This window comes from Canis lupus, chromosome 10 (genome assembly GCF_003254725.2).
Source record: "Canis lupus dingo isolate Sandy chromosome 10, ASM325472v2, whole genome shotgun sequence".
Taxonomy (NCBI): Eukaryota; Metazoa; Chordata; class Mammalia; order Carnivora; family Canidae; genus Canis; species Canis lupus.
In genome coordinates this window covers 34054864-34076309 of record NC_064252.1, presented here as the reverse complement: position 1 = coordinate 34076309, position 21446 = coordinate 34054864, and the positions used below count along the sequence as shown (strand labels likewise).

General features: G+C 34.5%; 1 protein-coding gene across 1 annotated transcript in view; it reads left to right on the top strand.

Moving 5' to 3' along the window:
- WASHC4 (WASH complex subunit 4) overlaps positions 1–18582 on the top strand; it is a 53937-nt gene extending 35355 nt beyond the window's left edge. Inside the window, exons 23-33 of the mRNA XM_025462153.3 lie at positions 987–1061; positions 1333–1437; positions 3563–3697; positions 5598–5706; positions 7806–7872; positions 8283–8369; positions 11361–11508; positions 13164–13260; positions 13775–13971; positions 14255–14351; positions 16306–18582. Of these exons, the coding sequence (XP_025317938.1) occupies positions 987–1061; positions 1333–1437; positions 3563–3697; positions 5598–5706; positions 7806–7872; positions 8283–8369; positions 11361–11508; positions 13164–13260; positions 13775–13971; positions 14255–14351; positions 16306–16373 (1185 nt within the window). The 3' untranslated portion in view covers positions 16374–18582. The remainder of the gene's footprint in view (positions 1–986; positions 1062–1332; positions 1438–3562; positions 3698–5597; positions 5707–7805; positions 7873–8282; positions 8370–11360; positions 11509–13163; positions 13261–13774; positions 13972–14254; positions 14352–16305) is intronic.
- The last annotated feature ends 2864 nt before the right edge of the window (positions 18583–21446 follow it).

The following is a 21446-nucleotide window of genomic DNA, read 5'->3' as shown; positions in this document are numbered from 1 at the left end:
TTAATTTACATGTATTTTTTTTCTAAGAAAACCCAGAAATATTATCAAGAAACATTTATTCAGTCCTGAAATTTAAGGATCACAATTTTTCTTCCATCCTACTGCATTTCCAAGATCAGTTTGTATATCCTTTCATTCATTTGTACATTTAGTATTTACTGAAAAGATGCTAGGCACTGAACTATATTTTGGGATATAAAAATAAACAATTTTAGCTCATGTCCTTATAACCTAGTGGGAGAAAAAGTGAGTAAACAGATTTTTAGGTCTAAACATGAGAAAAACGATAATAAAAACTTCAGTGGGTACTGTGATACTTCTTTGAGCCCCAGTTAGAAGAGCTATGGGACAATTTATATGATGCTGTGAGGCATTAGAATAATAACTGAAGAATGAAGGATTCTTAATAGGTAACCTGTACATTAAAAGTGGTTTAGTGTAATTAAAAGAAGCATAAGGATTCAAAATCAGACTTTGTAGAAATCCCTGGCTTCTGCCTCTTCCTAGCTGTTTGACCTTGGAGAACTCCCTTAGCTTCATTTTCCTCAGCTGTGGAATTACAGAAGACTAATACCTCATTTTTTTGAGAATTACATATAAAGAACCTTGCCCAGTGCCTGATGCATTTTATAAATATCACCACATCTCCTGACTGCCTTTTAGAATCTGGCCATTAGTTTATTTAATAAAACATATATAGACGATCTTTGGAAACACAGATACAATCAAGAATGGTGGGGAAATGATTGGGTAACGAATCTCTGAAATTTTAAACATAACTGTTCATGTTTTTACAAAAGGGATGAGATAATAAGCAGCCAGGTTTCCCTAAGGACATAGTCCTGATTGTAGCAGTTAGAGGGCTCCTTAGCCCTTGGTCTTACCTTTTGTATAGCTGTTTCTTTAATTTAAAAATCTTGTTCGCAAGTCACTATATCGGTATAAGTCTGTTCAATAATAATAGAACTGTGCGGGCTCTTTTGTAGGGACTGGATGTTTTGGAAATTATGAGAAATATTCATATATTTGTGTCTCGATACCTCTATAATCTCAACAATCAGGTGAGTGGGTTTTAGAATTTTTTCTAAATGTGGGTGGATGTATATTAGGAAGGCTGAGGGGCAAAGAATTGATTCTCATTGGTGAAAACTACTGAAATAAGCAGAAAATAATTGTTTAGAGATCATGTTTTTTTGCTTTGATTATATTATCTTCTTGAATGACTTTCCAATTAAATTATCTTTAATGAGATAGATTGTAAAAATTTTTTGTATAACTGACCAGTGGCTTGCTATGGATTGTGTTATTTAGCCTAAGTTTGTTTCATTACAGATTTTTATTGAACGAACAAGCAATAACAAACATTTGAACACTATTAATATTCGACATATTGCTAATTCAATTCGAACACATGGCACAGGAATCATGAATACAACAGTAAGAACCCTTTTTGGGGGGTTGAGTTGGTAATAGACTCCTGTTTAAGTTGGTAGTTTGGCAAATATTCTCATAGAATATTTTGGTAAACACATACTACGCTTGTTTATATTATACTTGAATTTCCATTCTTCTGGTTGGTGTAATTAAAATGTTTGGAGGGCGCCTGGCTGGCTTAGTTGGTAGAGCATGCAACTCTGGATCTTGGGGTTGTAAGTTTGAGCCCCACATTGGCTGTAGAGCTTTTTTAAAAATAAAATCTTAAGAAAAAAATGGCACTAAAATTGTGTTCAGAAATGATGGAAGCTCTGTGATACAAAAGGCATATTTGAATATCTTACCATCTCAGGATCATCATTTTGAACACTATTGGAAATTTGAGCACATTGGCTAAATACATGTATCTGGGGTGGATTGTCTGATATTCTTGGAGAGTTGCTTTTGCAAACAAATCATCAATAGCAGTTTATTTAACATCAGTCTTGGGGGGAGCTTACTGATTATTTGATATCCATAAAAGTAGAAATTTACTAAAAATATTTTGAATCTTAGAAGTGGGCAATAACTTGAGGGAATCACTTGAATTTGTATGGTATTTTTTCTTCTGCAGACAAGAGAAGTCTTTGAATTTACCTGGTTTTCAGGGTACACTTAATTTCTCCTTGAGGAAAGAAGAATATGAATGCTTAAATAGTAAAATATGATTAAACATGTTTGAAAGTAAGGGAATAGGGAGGAGTATGTAACTGGAAATTACATGGGGACCATTTTAATATTCAGTGGGGGAGCCATTATAGTATTTGAGCTAATAAGAGATGTGATTGGAGTTCTATTTTAGTGATTACCAATATAGAAATGAGACAGAGTTTATAACTTAAAATAAGGAGTCATTCATGTAGAGGTCATATCTGAACTTTTCAGGATAAAAATAAACTCTTCTTTAAACTCATCTGTCAGATACTCATTCATGTAATAAATAAAATTATGTGTATATTTTACATGTCTGAGCCACTGTGCTTGCTACTGTGGTGAGAAAAATGGTTCCAGCTCTCATGGTGTTTTTTACTCTAGCAAGGGATATGTAGTCCTTAATCAGTTGATCACAGTAATGAATGTACATTCCCAGTGTCTGGTGATGACAAAGTGAGTATAGAAGAGACCAGATCAGAGACTGGCAGTTACCCATTATTAAGAGCGGGAAGGATAAAGAAGAGACTATTTCTACTAAGATGACTACTAGTAAGGAGATCAAGAAAAAGCAGCACTTAAGCCACAAGAAGAGTTAAGAGAAAGCACCCATTTCTAAAACTGGGTAAATGAAGACTGTTAAAAATGGCATCTGTTTGCCAAACACAGTAGTTCTTGAGGCTGGAAGAGATAAAAATTAGTACAGGCTTCCATCTAGGTCAGAAGTAATCTTATGTTATTATGGCTTTACTCTCAGCTCAAATCCAACTTTTTCAGGGTTTTCTGAATCTAGGTCAGGGCCTTTTCTTCATTCTTAAAGCACTGGCACTTCTCATTGTATGAATTATTATGGTTGAGATTTAATAATTTATTTAAAATATTTGTGTTTAAAATGTCTGTTGCTCCTGCTAGAATATAGACTTCATGATGACAAGCATCATGTCTAGTGTGAGAGCAGATAGATTGTGCCTTGCACATAAAAGGTGCTCAAAATATTCCTGGGTAAATAATTAAAGGTCTTCCTTCAGGAAAGTTCAAAGAGCACTGTGTTTGTTACTTTATTATCATTCTAGACATGTAGATTTGTAATAAGAAGTCTTATAGAGGGAGGAACAGAAACTTTTGATTGTGGTTTATGACTCAAAATCTAGAGTGTTGAATCTGGTTTTTGGATTCTAAGAATAACTCTTTGTTCTATTAGAATAATCTCCTCTTTTATGTAGTTAAAATATTTAAGGGAAGCTTATAGAAAGTTCTGTAAACTTGGGCAATAAAAAAACTTCATCTATTTTATTTCCAGTGTGAATTAGACTTTGTAAATTATTAGACTTTATGAAAACTCATATAAATTAGAGTTTATTGATAACTGTTCTTCAGCCACATTGATTTGAGATTTTTATATTAACTTTGTCCAATTTTTTGTATTTTAATTTTATAGGTTAATTTCACCTACCAGTTTTTGAAAAAGAAGTTCTATATATTCAGCCAATTTATGTATGATGAACATATCAAATCTAGATTGATTAAAGATATTCGTTTTTTCAGGGAAGTCAAGGACCAAAATGATCATAAGGTATTTTTACATATTCTTTTTAAGATATGTTGATTCCACTGTTGAGTACATAGCAGATGTTTATGCTTAAGTTCATTATGAGGCTTGGTAGTAAAGTTTTAGTTTTATTATGTTTCACAATAATATCTCCTGGATCTGACCTCCAAGTTTCTTTATTTCCCCTTACAGTTTCTTTGCATTTTCTGTAGTCTAAAGGGTAAGGATTAGTGTAGCAAGATGTTACTTTTCTTTATTTATTTTAAATAACACAGAAGCAAAACATGCTTACTTTGAAAAATTTAAGCAATAAAGACTGCATAAACTAAATGATCTCCCTTATTTCTCTTCCTCCCAATTCCATTCTCTGTAGGCAGTTACTGTTAATGTCATGTGATGCTTCTAGATGTTTGTGTGATAAACATCTATTTGTACCTACATGTACTGCTTTATTCCTAAGAAAAATGATGTAATACTACTACACAGATTATTTTACAGTATGCTTATCACAGGTCTCGACACATAGATCTGCCTCATTCTTTTTAATAGTTGATAGTAAGGATGTATACCATAGCTTATTTAACCTTCTCCAACTGACAGACATTTAGGTTTTCTGATTTTTTAGTGTTATGAACAGTGCTGCAGGTAATATCCTTACACATTTATCTCTGTGTATTTGCAAACTATTAAAATTCTGAAAGGGGAATTGCTTGAAGAGAAATTTCTAGGGTACAGAATATGAATATTTAAAATTCTGATACATGTTGCTATGCACTCTAAAAATACCGCACCAATTGCTACTCCCACCCATAATTTATAAAAATGCTATTTTCCCTTCACCCTCTGGGCTGAGTTTTCTAATAATAAAGAGAAATGTAAGTGGTACTAGTATAGAGTCATTAGCCATGCAGATGGAGAACCAACAACATGCTTAGATGGCTTTTATATTTGATTTGCCACATTTGTGGCAAATGTTTACCCTTAAACATTACCTAATTGCAACCCCCTAGTAAACTAGTTGGTAGTTTTAATACAGCAGTAAAATACTACTTTCTAGTAAAATAACTAATAAAATTACAGATTACAGTTACCAGTAGAGAATTTTATTAACTGTCTCACTTTTACTGGAACAAATTACTAGTATATAGAGAGATAATCCTTCTATTATTTGTAAGAATTGTTTCCATTGTTATTAATATAAAATGAGTAATTTCCTAACTTTTAATTGGCTAAGAGTTGAAAAATCATTTTTTATTGGTGATGGCAAAAAGAAATTTTTACTCAGCTAATGTGTATTATTTGGGAAGGAGTGTGTTTATATATTTATATAATATAATACCTATTCAGCCCACAGGAACATGGTTGGGCATCTGAAGAAATGTTTCTAAGAAGAATTGGTTTCTTTTATCTATCTAATAGAGTAGTTCGATGTTGGGAAATGAATAATGGTGGTGGAAAACTTAAATTTGGTGGCTTTAATAGTTATTTTCCTTAGGGGACGCCTGGATGGCTCAGCGGTTGAGCGTCTGCCTTTGGCTTGGGGCGTGATCCCGGAATTCTGGGATCAAGTCCCACATCGGGCTTCCTACATGGAGCCTGTTTCTCCCTCTGCCTGTATCTCTGCGCCTGCCTCTCTCTCTCTCTCTCTCTCTCTCTATCTCTCTCATGAATACATAAATAAAATCTTTAAAAAAATTATTTCCCTTAGGTAGTGGCAAAAAGAAATTTAATTTATATTGACTGTGAACATTGGTAGTTTTTGTACTGCAAATTTTTTGCTATTAGGTTTGAGTGATTTTTTTTTTTTTTAAACAATGGAAATACAAAATTAGAAAGGCAAGTGGTATTAGCATGGTTGATTTGTAGGCATTTTATGCTTTAGGGGTCTTTATTATTAAAGATAGTCTTTAAATTATCTCCTTAGTATCCTTTTGAAAGAGCAGAAAAATTTAATCGAGGCATCAGAAAACTTGGAATTACCCCAGAGGGACAAAGCTACCTTGATCAGTTCAGGCAACTCATCAGCCAGATTGGTAAGTTATTATAAAAGAGTTGGGGAATAAAATACAAATTCCGAGAATCCTTCTCTTTAAATAGCTCATGCAAATCAACAACTTAATATGTAAGTACCTGAGATCAATTTTATTCCACTAGAGTAATGTTCTTACCAAAAGTTTTTAAAGTATGATTAGATTGCTGGTGCAGAAATAATTGATGGACAATATGTATCAAATAAAACCTCTTCAATTAAATTAAAAATACATTTAACTCATCTCAGATATCCTCATGATAGTCAGCTGGGAACTATTTATTAGGTACTTACCCTGTTCATGGTAGTTTTGGACTTTAAAAACTGGTTCCCTGAAGTTACAGCCTAAGTGCAAAGGTATAAAATAATTTATGTGAAAAGTTAATAATATAAGTAAGTTATATTACTTACAAATAAGTTTAATTACAGTTTTCTCTTGAACAACATGTATTTGAATTGTTAAAGTCCACTTATATGCAATTTTTTGGATGAATATAGTACAGTACTGTAAATGTGTTTTCTCTTATGATTTTCTGAGTAAGTTTCTTTTCTCTAGCTTACTTTATCGTAAGAATATAGTACATAATACACATAACATTTAAAAAAGTGTTAATTGACTATGTTATTGGTTAAGGCTTCTGGTTAATAATAGGCTATTAGTAGTTAAGTTTTGGGGGATGCAGATTTTCACCTAAGCGGGGTCGGGGAGTGGTTCGGTGCCCCAACTCCTGTGTTGTTCAAGGGTCAACTGTATTATTGAATTCCTACTATGTGCCAGGACATATTGGCTCTAGGGATGGAGCAGTGAGAACAGAAGCCTTGTCTTGGATCTTGCATGTCAGTTGGGAGAAACACAAAGATACAGAATATGTCAGTGTTAAGTGCTGGCTAAGGAGATGTAATACTTCTGGACAGTGCTATTCGGTGATGTTTAGAGAAAGTTCTAAGGTGACATTTGAGCAGGGGCCTAGATAACATCAGGGAATAAACCATGTGCATATTCAGGGCAAGAGCATACCAGAGAGAGGTCAAAAATAAGTGCCAGAGTCCTAAGTCTTTAGCATTTTAGGGAAGTAGTCGGGGCCAGAATGGAGGAGTTAGTAAAGTCCTGAGTGGTAGGGCAGGATATAGAAAGCAGCAAGGGGCAAGATCACACAGGGCTTTGTTGACTATGTAAGAGATTTGGATTTTATTGAGATAGAAAGCCATTGTAGAGTTTTCAGAAAAGGAAGGATATGTTCCAACTTGGTTTGGAAAGAACCACCAGCACTGCTGCTATGTAGGTAAAAGATTGGGAAGCATAATGCTGAAGGTGGAAGGAGGGAAATCAGGAGGTGTTTGCATATTGCAGAAGTATAGGCAGGAGATGTGGTGATTTGGAATAGGGTCATAGCTATGAATGTGAAAAGTGGTGGGATTCTGGCTACATTTTGAAGGTAGAGCCATTATGATTTGCCCATTGATTAGATATGAAGTATAAAAGAAAGGAGTCAGGGATGACTTCAAGACATTTTGCCTGAACAGTCGGAAGGATGGAAATGTCAGTTTCTGAGATAGGAAATTATAATAGGGTGAAGATCTTGAGTTTGACTTGAACATATTAAATTAAAAATTCTTCTTAGTTATGTAGGTATCGGCATTGGATTAAACAAACCTAGAGTAGTCCAGGCTGGAGATGTAATTTGGAGGCATCAAATAAAGATTTCTCGACATCACTTCCAGTTGCATGTGTGGGGGTGAGAGAGAGGAAAAGAGAGAGGTGGGCATTCAATGTGAGAATGAGGAAATTATTGACAAAGTAATTTTAAAATGTTTTCTAAAAATATAGTCAGCATTTAATGAATTTGTTTATCAAATGTCAGTCACATTTACTTTTTGAATATTTAATATAGCTGTGTTTAAGTATATATATTTCTATTGTAGGCACACAAATACGTAAGTTTTACTTTCATGGAGCAAGAGCTAAAGTAAAACAGAAAAGAATGCTTTGGTACTTCGGAGTGGTGAACCTTGTAATTGACTGCTATATATGACTATATTCCTGATTGTTAAGAGTTTAGAGTTATTTGTATAAATATCTGATTTATGTGTATCATTTTTCAGGTAATGCTATGGGCTATATACGAATGATAAGATCTGGTGGCCTTCACTGTAGCAGCAATGCCATTAGGTATGGGTGTAAACATCATTTTTACCTGGCTTATGTCATTTAAAAATTTTATGTCATTTAAATTTATCTTTATTATAGATGATATTGTAGAGATTTTTTTTCTTATTAATATACTTTGAGTAAAATATGGAAGAAAACCATTAATTCTACTGGTTAAATTTTTTACTTTAATTTTAAGACTACAGTAGATCTTTGAGAATTTTTCTCTTAAAGTTATAGTTAACACTACAGATTGTGAATAGTTCTAAAGATAACATTACCTATACATACATTATATTGATAATATAACTGAAATACAGAGTTCTTTCCAAATATTGAGTTGAAAATATAGAATCTCACAATACCACTTTCGTATCTCTATAGATAGTTGTGCATATTTAACTTAATAAAATTATTTCCCAAATTCTTAGATTTGTGCCTGATCTTGAAGATATTGTGAATTTTGAAGAACTAGTAAAAGAAGAAGGTCTTGCAGAAGAAACATTAAAAGCAGCAAGGTAATCTAATTTTGGAATAATCTAAATTTAAACATTTTAAAGGGAAGATGAGAGGGTAATATATAAACATTTTTGTGTTTTTATTATACAAGTTATGGTCTCATTTTGTGAGATACAATTTTTTAAGACTATAATATTCTGAGATTTTTTCCAACTTCTAAAAAGGGATCTTCTAGAACATGATATAATGTAGTAGCCCGTAGCCACTATGGCTGTTGAGCACCTGAAATGTGAATAGTCCAAATTGAAATGTATTGAAGTATAAAGTTATAATTAATTTTGAAGATTTAATCTTAAAAAATGCCAAGTATCTCAATAAAATTCATTTCACCTATTTAACTTTTTAAAAATATTTGTTTCCTAATAGAGTTCTAGAACACCAGTCCTTCATTTCATATAATCTAGAGTAGCATTGTCTAGTACAGTAACCATTACTACATACAGCTGTTGAACCCTTGAATAGGGCTAATGGGATGAACTGAAGTTAAGATTTTATTTCATTTAAATTTAGATAGCTCATGGCTATCTTATTGGACATTGCAGATGTACAGACTTGAGTAAGTGGTGAATTTTGAACACAACTTACAACTTGAGGGAGGCATGTAGAATTGTTATTTAGAAAACTCCCAAGTTTTATTATTAAGATTATAGCAGTGTTTTGACTCAGGCATGAAGGGGCACCCCTGGACAAATTGGAGACAGTTTGAATCTCAAAAAGAATAACGGTAAGGGCGCCTGGGTGGCTTAGTCGGTTGAGCATCCAACTCTTGATTTTGGCTCAGGTCATGATCTCAGGGTTGTGGGATCCAGTCCCTGTTGGGCTCTGAGCTCAGGAGGGAGTCTGCTTGGGATTCTGTATCTCCTTCTCAACCTCTACCCTTCCCCCTACTTGTGCGCTTAAGTGCTCTTTTTCTCTCAAAAGATTAATTAATAAAATAAAGGTAGAAATTGATTATAATGCATTGAATAAAAAAAGAAACCATGAGCCCTAGTGATAAGAAAAGTTGAGCAGAGGGCAAGTTCCTTTTTTACAGAAGAATGTCAGCTAATAGATATAGAAGGGACTGGCAGATAAAGGGAGAAATCCCTGTTTTGCAACCACCATTCTATTGCTTAAAATCAGACAAAAATCATCAGTAAAACAGTTTTGGAGAACAGAATATTCATTCACTGTCAGAAGATTATCCCACAAATTTCTTAATAAGCACAAAGGGGAAAACTGTCTTTAGAGATTGACATTCTACCTTAACCAGGTGATCAGACATAGGATCCCCAGTTAACAGGACGCACTGACATGATGGGGCCTCCTGCTGCGCTGTAATGGCAGTACCTGGGTTGTGGGTGTTTTTGTTTTTGTTTAAGATTTTATTTATTTATTTATTCATGGGGGGGGGGATGCAGAAACACACAGGTAGAGGGAGAAGCAGGCTCCATCCAGGGAGCCCGAAGTGGGACTCGATCCCGGGTCTCCAGGATCACGCCCTGGGCTGAAGGCAGCGCTAAACTGCTGAGCCACCCGGGCTGCCCCTGGGTTGTATTCTTGCCAGAAAGGTTTACTCTGAATTTATTATGAGGAAACCATCAGAGACATTCAGAGTGTGGGGCATTGTATGAAATACCTGGCCTAGACGCTTAAAAAATGTCACTTGTCATAAAGGACAAAAAAGGCAAGGAGCCTCTTCTACATTAGGAAACTAAAGAGACCTGACAACCAAATGCAGTGGGTAATCCTTAATCATATCTTAGATGGGAGTGGGGAGGACATTTGGAGGATAATTGGGAAAATTGGAGCATGTGTGCATTAGATAATACTGTAGTTTATTTTGGGATGTAATATATTGTGGCTTTGTAAGAAAATGTCTTGATTCTTAACATTCATATTAAAGCATTTGTGGGCTAAGTGATATGAGATCTGCCAACTTGAAATGTTTTGGGAAAAAGAAAAACATGGAGGATGTTAAATGGTGAATCTAGGTGAAGGGTAAATAGGTGTCTAGTACACTATATTTTAACATTTTATTAGGCTATTTTAAAAGGCTGTATACTAGCCTTTTCAGTAGGCTTAAAGTTTTTTTAAATAAAAAAAGTGAAAAGGGGATCCCTAGGTGGCTCAGCGGTTTTGGCGCCTGTCTTTGGCCCAGGGCGCCATCCTGGAGTCCTGCAATCAAGTCCCGTGTCGGCTCCCGGCATGGAGTCTGCTTCTCCCTCTGCCTGTGTGTCTCTGCCTCTCTCTCTCTCTCTCTCTCTCATGAATAAATAAATAAATCTTTTTAAAAAAAAGTGAAAAATGTGTATGTGTATTTATGGGAATAAGGCCCCAAAACAAGATTTGATTTGAAATAATTTCTTAGCCTAGTTTTTTTAGGCTAAGAATTATAGAAGCCATGTATGGTTAATAATACATTTAAAGTCCTGGGCCACAAGGACTAAATGATTAGTTTGTGGCTTGTATGTCAAAGAACAAAATCAGAACTGTTGTCTTTTATTAACTGATGTCATTCATTTAAAAGTAGATAACTTGGGCAGCCCAGGTGGCTCAGTGGTTTAGCGCCTGCCTTCAGCCCAGGGTGTGATCCCAGCCCAGGATCGAGTCTCACATCAGGTTCCCTGCATGGAGCCTGCCTCCCTCTGCCTATGTCTCTGCCTCTCTCTGTGTGTCTCTCATGAATAAATAAAATCTTTAAAAAATAAATAAAGTGATGAGAGATGGATTTAAAAAGCCATACCTTCTTGGGCTCCTGGTTGGCTCAGTCAGTCTGACACTTGATTTCGGCTCAGGTCATGAACTTGGCATCGTGAGATCCAGCCTCATGTCAGGTTCCATGCTTGGCATGGGGCCTGCTTAAGATTCTCTCTCTCCTTCTGTCCTTCCTCCTATCTCCCACCCCCTCCTCACACACTCTGTCTCTGTGTCTCTTTAAAATTAATTAATTTTAAAAGCTATACCTTCTTCTGAGAAAGGAATCAGGTAAATAACGTTTTGTATTTTAGGCATTTGGATTCAGTCCTCAGTGATCATACACGAAATTCTGCCGAAGGCACAGAGTATTTCAAAATGCTTGTAGATGTTTTTGCTCCAGAATTTCGAAGGCCAAAGAATATACATCTTCGAAATTTCTATATCATTGTTCCCCCTCTGGTGAGTATTTTTAGTTTCCAAAGTGAATTTTTTTAAAAAAGTTAGTAAATTGATCTAGTTCCTTTATAGAAGGAAATGCACATAGACTCTGTTCTTTCTGGTTGTAGGTAAAATCTAAGTGTGATCTCAGTGAATGTGGCTAGGAATTTTACTTAACTAACTATGCAGAGTAAAACTTACTTATAGTTGATACGGATTTTTATTTGTTAGTAACTACTAGAAAAATCCTTGTGTTATTTAAATTGAGTGTACTCCATTATATATATATATATACCACATATAATCTTTGGGCTGATTATACTATATAATCATTTTAAGTGATTAATGTAGACTAACTTTTAACTGTTACAATATGAAGTATTTTCTAACACATCTCTTAAAAGTATTACTGTTTATAAGGACAACTTCTCTCTATTCAGTAGTAAATACTAACATCTAGACTAAATTTTAAGTGTTTTCTCATAATATATGTTGTGTGTACTGCTCAGATTAGAGAGGCACATACTAGCAGTAAGAGTTATGGTTCCCTACAGACTTCTATAATAAAACTTCTTTTTTAAAATTTGTAAATGGGTAACTTATTACAATTTTTTTTGTGTATTTTTTTTTTATTGGAGTTCATTTGCCAACATATTAACACCCGGTGCTCATCTGTCAAGTGCCCTCCTCAGTGCCTGTCATCCAGTAAATACTACAGTTGTAGCTTTTGATTACATCTAATTTTGATAAGAGTAATAAATTTTCATAAATATGCCTGACTTGTTAACACATATCTTCTTACATATTACTACCATTATTATCCCTTGAAAGTAGCGGGTAGTCTGTGGACAGCTTTTTTCTTTGAAATGTTCTTTTCTCCTGTTTTGTAGTATGTTTATTTTTAATGATATATCCTAATTATATTGTTAATGCTTTATCATAATTATATGTTCTGTGGTATAGCAAAAATGCCCATATTCACCTACTAAACATTATCTTTTCATCCTAAAACAGTGTCAAACTGGAAGCAAATCTTAGTTATACTTTGATAACAGTATAGTTAGCTGAGGGTGACTCATCATGTTTCTTTAATTTGAAGCACAGTATACTGAAGCCATAGTAAACAGGAAATTGTGAGTTTAAGGAAAAGTGGGTTTTTTGCAGGGCAGCTGTCAGAATTCAGTTAGTGATGGGAGGATGAAAATCACTACAGAGAAGTATAGGGCACCATCCTTGTGCTTGAGTTTATCATCCAATTCCAGAAAAAAGACAAACATAAATGAGCTATCTAAAAAAAGGTAAGTAACAGTTGGTAGAGATTTCACAAATCTGTGATTAATTGCCAAGTGAGTTTTACAGGCAAAAAAGTGAAATTTGGTATTTTGTTTCCAGTATAGGTTATTATAGTAGTTTTCACAGTGTATCACAGTTATTTTTAAATAGGTCTCTCTTTACCCCCTTTAGAGCTGTGCTATCCATATATAGCCACAAGTGGCTACTTAAATATAATTAAAATGCTATAAAATAAAAAAAATCTAGTTCTTCTGTTTTGCTGGCCATGATTCAAGTGCTCAGTGGCTATATGTGGCTAGTGGCTTACTGTATTGGATAGTGCAGCTGTACAGAGTTTCTGTCATTGCTGAGAGTTGTTTTTCTAAGATCTTTTATCTTTTTAGACCCTCAACTTTGTAGAACATTCCATTAGCTGCAAGGAGAAATTGAATAAAAAAAATAAAATTGGAGCTGCTTTCACTGATGATGGGTTTGCCATGGGTAAGCTTAATGCAATTGTTTTTCCAATAATTTTAAGTTCATTTATTATCATGGATTTTTAGAAACATTTGCTTAACAGGTTTGTGTGCTCTTTGTAGATTTGTATTTCCTGAGCAGTAGTTATTCTTTATTTTGTACTTGGGCCATTTGATTACTAGTACTGTTTACCATCATTTTATAACTGTCATTCATGCCCCCTTGGTATTGCTAATCACTTGGTCTCAGAGCTAATATTTAGATTTTGTTGTGGTTTTAGAGTTTTAGCATCTTGTGTTGAGTTTCCATGTAGCTTCCTCAGTTGCTGGCTACTTAAGCAGTGGAAGTTTTTTCCTAACCTTCCATCCATGTTCTCTCTGATTTTCGTAGCCCTGTCATTTCTTTCTTTCTTGATTGGCTCATTTTTAGTTCTCTGTATACTTTCACATCTTCTTCTTCTTCTTTTTTTTTTTTTTAAAGAGTAGAATACAGCTTCTGTACTCTTTGTAATTAGGTTTGATTTTGCTAATGACTGCAGGTGTGGCTTACATTTTGAAGCTTTTGGATCAGTACCAGGAATTTGACTCACTTCACTGGTTCCAGTCTGTTAGAGAGAAGTACCTGAAGGAGATAAGAGCAGTTGCTAAGCAACAGAATGTGCAGTCAGCTAGTCAAGATGAAAAACTACTACAGACCATGAATCTCACTCAGAAGCGCCTGGATGTCTGTCTACAGGTAGAGAAGAGTAATAGTCAAATCTGCTTGATTTCTGAAAAAACTAATCCTACAGAAGCCCCCTTTTAAATAAGTGAGATGAATAGTGGTAGTAAGTATATTTTTAAAGGAATGGCATTTGGAAGCCATTTGATTCAGATATTAAAAATAGATGGGTTACTTAGTTCAGTTTTTATATTTATGATTTCCATTAAAGCTTTTAGAAATAATAGATATGTAATAATTTTAGTATTTTGCTATAAATATTTTCAGCTTTTATTTTAAATTTTTTTTATTTACTTAGGAATTTGAGTTGCTCTATTTCTCACTGAGCAGTGCAAGAATTTTCTTCAGAGCAGACAAGACTGCAGCTGAAGAAAACCAAGAAAAGAAAGAGAAAGGTCAGTGAGTGGCTTAAATTTGGAAAGACCAATACATCTTTAATAGTAGCCACTATTGCCCCATTTTATCCAGTCAGAATTCCAGCTTCCTTTTCATTTTGGAAAATAATTTAGACCTAGAAATGACTTCTTTTAAAAAAAAGTCCAGCCTATTGGGTGGATCATTTGTGAAACTAAAAAATTTACGTAGTTTTTACATTTCATTCTGGGGTAACTTTTTATTCAGTTTCATCTTTTCTTAATGTAAATAAAATTTAACAAGTTTAGTTTTTCTTTCACCCTTTAATTTGTGTCCAACAAGAAGGAACAGATTAGGAGGAATGCTAAGTGTTTCCTGAAGGCAGAGCTGCTCATGACTAGACACAGACCGAATGAGATGGGGCAGGTGCCTGAGGAGGTGTAAAACATCGGGGCTTGCTCCCTGGAGTGTCGTGGTCAGCGGCTGCCTGTCTTCCGCCGCAGCCAGAATCAGAGCACGCTGTACCTCTGATAACTGGTCACCAGATCCATGAGCTTGACTCATTATGGAAAGGATTCTGTTGTATTATTTGTAGGATGGTGTAAATTGCTTATTTCATACGTAAGGACTCACATGCTACATTTCTCTCAGACTTAAATTTAGGAACAGTTGTCTTCCCTGAAGAATGGATGTTTCCTCTTTTCTGTTGTAGAAATTATGTAACTTAAGTTTTCCTCTTTGCTCGGAAGCTCAAAACTGGGTAGAGCAACAGAGTTGGGTTTTCATGTTTTGCCCTTTATCCTGTTTCCTTATTTGTGTTTTACAAATCAAGGCATAAAACATTTCATAAAATAATTTTATTTATCTTATTTTGTTAAATTTTAAAATATATATATTTTTTACACTGAATAGAGTGGATTCTTTTGGGTAGACCACTTACATCAATTACCTATTCCCTGATAATGTTGCATAAATTAAATATTATGTTAATAATTAGCTTATACACACATTTTTGGAATCCAGACAAATAATTACATGCTTGAAAGTGATTTCAGGCTGTTGTTACCTGGAAGATACTCCATATTTATTACATGAAAATGTGTATAAATTCTGTTTGGGTTCTTTTCCAAGACTAAGATAAACGGGAATAATTTGAGTGAGGTTGATTTAAATTATGAGGAAAGTCAGTTGATTGGGTTCTGCTCCACCATTTCCTGCCAGAAGCTTCTCTCCCACTGAGCCTGCTAGGAAGACTCTGCAGGTGGACTGGATATTTACTTTAAGACATAAAGCATTAAGACAAAACAGATCTTTCTGTGTCACTGGGACTCCTTGCTTTGGACTGTTCTTAAAGAACTGTCTGTGATTCTGGTTGACGCATATCACCCACATGGCTGGGTTATTCTGGTTTAGGACTCTGTCTTAGCTGAGGTCGCTCAGACACGTAGTCAGAGTTGCAGGAATCAGGAGGTAGCTTTCCTTTGCTCCTGAAATATGTGCATGTGACATTTTGCACGATAAAACAGGAATTTGTTTTATCACAATTATAATAAAAAGTTGCTTTAAAAATGAATTATAAACACAAATGGAAAGTTATTTATTCTGGACAATTTTATATGTGAATTTGCAGTAATGTTTCTGTCAGTAATACTAATGCACTGTAATAGTGATTCGTTGGCCTGGCTGGGGAACCAGCCGAGGGGCAACACTGCTTCAAATGTGCCAGTGAAACTCCACCCAGAAGCACTTCTGATCTCTCACAATCCTACACCTCTCATAAGTACAGTAAGTACCAGTCAGAACATTACGTTTTTTGTATTTAACTTAGGTTTCTAAAAAATTAAGGTAAATATACTCGATAAACTTTAGAGAACTATTTGGTAGATGCACATTTTCTTAATTTGAAATTTAACAATGCATTCCTAGTTTTCATTTAGTGCACTTTTTAAAAATGAACATAAATCTGTCCATTGTTATTTTTATCCATGGTTCCAGAAGAGACAAAAGCAAGCAATGGAGACCTGTCCGACAGCACTGTGTCTGCAGATCCTGTTGTCAAATGATATTGATGGTATGCATTGCTCCTATGAGATCATCAGAATTGTGTCAGTACTGTTGCCAGTGAAATGATGTTAATGAGGTAATGATGAGTATTCCCTGGGCCGCATTTCTGGTAATAGGTCGATGTTGCAACTCTTTAAAGCAGTGCTCTAAAGTTAAGTCTGTTTTTCTTCTAAAGGCTGTATCTACTTTTCAGAGTTTGAGAATGAGGTTTTAAATTGGATTTTTGCCTGGACTTCAGGCTAGGAGATGTGCCTGTGGAGAGTTATTTGATGTGAAGTTATAGAAGGGCCAATCCAAATTCCTAAACTGCCGCCTCAGATCTCTTGTAATCTACATGAGGGTTTATAATTTGTATTTGCATAGGTCTTTGATCCATATTTGTCTAATTGGAAATTCAGTGCATATACTATGTACAGCCAGCAAATACATGTTTAAACAAAATGCATTAAGCCTGAAATTTATGAAGCATACATATCAATATTCTTATGACAGGAATATTTAAAGATGGTTTTGATAATAGAGGTGAGACATAAGTATGTTACGTACCGTTCATGTACAGTGTAGAACTGATTCATTGTTAATTTCATGTGACTCACAAGAGCTGTCAGTGTCTTTGAGAAGACATTTTATATAACTAGTTTACATTGCTTTGAGAACATGTAACCTCCAACAACTGCTTTAAATTTAAGATTTACTTAATACTCAAGATGAAAGAAAATTCAGAGAAAGCCATAGAGTCCTGCTTGAAGCTTCACTTTTGGTTGAAGACACTATGTATGATATCAGAGAAAATTATATGGATTTTTATTTCTACATCCAAACTCAGGTTTCTTCTACATTAGGTTGAATTGAAATCTTGGTGATGGTTTGGGCAGACTTTTTCTTTAAACCAAGTATAATCTAAGACATCAGATTAATAAGCACTGTGCAGGCTTTTTAAAAATTACCACTGTGACAATAAAGTTATAATAAATTAAATCATTTACTGATTTAAAAATACAGTAAGATTTTGAGTAAATTTAGTTCCTGGCAGGCTACTAGCTTTATTTTTGTAAAGATTACATCAGTTAATAATTAAATGGTTAATCATGGCCTATAAGCTTTTAATATAATACAGTTATACTTTTACAATGAAAACAAATTTTAAAACTGTACACATAATACTAATAACATCATTTGGGAAATACTTGATTTCTCCATTGCACTTGCCTATTAAGCATTTCTTTGGGTATATCATGCAGGGCGTCCTAATGGTGTTTGATTTTTCAGCTTTTGGAGTAGGTATGCATTTGCCCTATCTGTATTCATTGGTTACTGGCAGGGTAACTGTCCCAGCCCAAGATAAACACTTTCACTGTTCCAAGTCAGAAGAAACAGAATAGGTAGGAAATGGTTTTTGTTTTTTACTTAAACATGACTTACAGAATTATGTACAATGGATGGATTAAAGGCATTTAATATTTGTAATTCATACTAACTGTAGAAATGGCCCTAAAGCATGCTGCATAATTAGTAATTTATATTTTCATTATTATGTTTTTATTAATGATCTTGCTTTGATTGTATCAAACTCATCACCATTTCATAGCAACAATATTGTTTTGTTTTTTTTCTCTGACTTCCCTAAAATAATCCCGTTCACTATGGATACAAACTGTAATTGGAAGAGAAACCAATGTCTGTTCGTTATCCACACGTATCAGTTGTTACCGATTTTATGAATACTATATAGAGTTCATATGCTGACTCCATGGATATGTACAACTGAGAAGAAAGGAATAGATTGTTATTCTGCCATTAGTTCAAAATAATGTCACTGCAGTCTGGGTAAGTTACAGATATTTGAAATAAAATCTCTGAAAATGATTAAGCATACTTAAATGCTATTAAAGTGCAGAGCAATAGGGCTTAAGTGTTTCACACTTAATACACATTTAGATGATTTTCTTTGCTCTAACATATTGTTAAATATTGTTTTCAGACACTGTAATTTAAAATTAGTGTGAGCATTTGTTGTAAATTCACAAAAACTCAGTAATGTTCAAGTTCTCAGGAAGTAAGGACTAACCATTATCTTTGTCTGTTCTAATTAAGTTTTATAAAGGATGGCAAGTTTGTTACCTCACTTGAGTGGGACTTCCCTCTCCCGATTCTAAGAAAATATAATATGCATAATAAAACCTTAATAAATATAATTTCAAAAATTTACTTCCTTCCCCTAATGTTTATGTTCAAAATTGAATGTCTTAAACCAGTACTTCTTAACATTAACCTTTTTGGAGTCCCCTTTAATAAATACAGGGAATCAATACTTGCACGTGTATATGTAAAAATTTCAAGTATAAAATTGGTATTGGCACCGCTCCATGTATCCCAAGTGAAGAACTTTTACTTTCCTTTGTACATTTTTGGTCTTTTTATTCCTTGTTACTTTCAAATAAAAAGAACCCACATGAATGTTTAATTTTAAATCCTAATCCTGGGAAGGGATCCTTGGTTTACAGTGTTTAATGTTGGAGATAACTAGTGCCATTTGCAAACAGTTGAACTGAAACAGTAATAATAACTGAGAGCCTTTTAAATATTACACTGGAGACAGGAGACAGTGTTGGTCAACTTACATGCAGTTTTCAAAAATATCGTATGATAAATGTGTATTCTCATGATTTTAATAGCTCTAGTTTATTGTAAGAATATAGAATATAGTTCAATGATATATACAGCATGTGTTCATTATAAGGCTTCCAGTCAATGGTAGGCTCTTAGTTAAGTTTCTGGGGAGTCAGAAGTTACATGCAGATATTTGATTGCATGAAGGGGTTGGTGCCCCTCACCTCCATGGTGTTCAAGGATCAGCTGTCCTACACTGGAGAAATTGTTCTTGGTAAAGTCTGATGGCTGCTCCTTTTGTCTTCTGAGGTAGTAAATTTGTAATTAGGGGAAAGTGGGATAATGCCATCACATATATCATCATGTTACTCTTGGATGGCTAAATGTAAAAAGATTTTAACAAACTTAATAATTTTGTGTTTCTTTCCAGTTAAAGTTTAAGGTTTCATACTGATGATATTCATTTTAAGAAAGTTTTAACACTACAATTTCAAGTTTTTAGATATTAGGAAGAATTTGACAGGTTATTAGAGATTTCAGATTAAAAAAAGGAATCTGGAATAAGTTGAAATCTAGAGATTAAGTGGACATCACGCAATGAACTCTGAAATGGTGATGGCAAAATTAGTGCTTAGCTTATACAAAAAGTTCTTATATCTAGTGTATACGAATACAAAATATGAAGTCATTTTGGGCAAATGTATGGATATTTTGTTTGACTCTTTACTATAAAACCTAGGTTACCTGATAATCCAGTTGTTCCCATTAGTGGAGTCATACTCAGCAAAGGAGAGGACATTTATCTTCCCATCAGTGTAGATCTGATGTAATAAATCTGGCATCTTCTTTAAAGACTGTACATTCTATAACGTATGTAAGATCTTGGTGTAGGGAAATATTCTTTAGTAATGCCTCATTATCATTAAAGTGAGGGGGAAAGTCAATACTTTTTTATCCAGAAACTCCTATCTATATTAATTTTACAGTATTTAAATCACTTCAGAATCAGCACAAAAGGTAATAAAGCATTAGAGATGCACTTTAAGTAGACATAATTACTGAATATCAGAATAATCTTCAAAGGTTTATGTCCCCAACCTCAATGAGAGATTTGGTGATTGCTGTCCCTGGTTCGTGCCATAGATTTCAGAGTAATGGGAAACATAGACAAAAGAATATAGTATGTGTGTACTCTAGAGAGCATAAAAACAACACTTGGGACACCTGGGTGGCTCAGCGGTTGAGCATCTATCTGCCTTCGGCTCAGGTCGTGATCTTGGGGTCCTGGGATCGAGTCCCACATCGGGCTCCCCACAGGGAGCCTGCTTCTCCCTCTGCCTGTGTCTCTCTCATGAATAAATAAAATCTACAATAAACAACACTTGGGTAGCCACCATGTAGGTAAAAAAGCCTGTTGCTCCTGCCTCAGATCTCAGCTCACGTTGCCACTCTGGAGGAAACCACAATGCAAAATTTTGGTGGGAACTATTCCCTCTTTTTCTCTAGTGTTACAACCTATCTGTATTTTTCTAAGTAACATGGTGATGGTTTGCCTGTTTTTAACAGTTACTATAAATGGACTCCATGTGCTTAAAGGACTTTTTCAGTACTGGTTTTGAAATCCATCCACGTAGATGCATATAACTAGAGTTCATTTAATTTTCCTTCCCAATATTCAGTTGACATGAGGGTCATTTCCAAATTTGAGATACTATGAGTAGGACTCTGTAACTGTTACTGTATGTATGTGTCTCTGGGCATATGTGTGAAGAGTGAATCCAGGTGGTAGGGTCAGGTACAAGCGCGATGGATACAGATGCCAAGCTTCCCCATCCCACCAGTGGGGGACCTTCCCCATCACCCTATTTCCAGCCACGTTTCAACAGTCTGATGGATATATCACTTCACAGTGTTTTACTTTGCATTTCCTTGATTATTTTATGAAATTGAACATATTTAAAACCCTTTTTATTCTGTTTTGTTTTCAGTGTATCTTTTTCTTACTAATTGGCAGACTAAACAAATTTTTGTCATCTGTGCTTGCTTAATATGTTCAGTTAATTTTCTTTTCTTTTTTTTTTTTTTTTTTTTTTTTTGGCCCTGATTCATAATTTAATGGCTGTGTGGGCCTTGGGCTCTTATTTCTGGCGCTCACGGGCCTTTATTTTCATTCTGTTTTTTGTGATGCAGTTTTAATGTACCGGATTTCCAGCTCTTTTTTTCCTTATGATTTGCATGCTTTGTGGCTTAGTTAAGCCACACATTTTTTAGTTTTACTAATGAAAAAAGTTGATTTCAGTTTCTAACAGTATTGTTCATGACTGGATTCATCCTTCCTACCCTGAACAATTCTAAGCAAGAAAAAGAAATTCGGGACTGTGGCTTTTGTGGCCTACCAGAGAACTTACTGATTTAATTTGGTTTGGTTAGGATATACACATTTTTGTAAGTTATTGTTAACA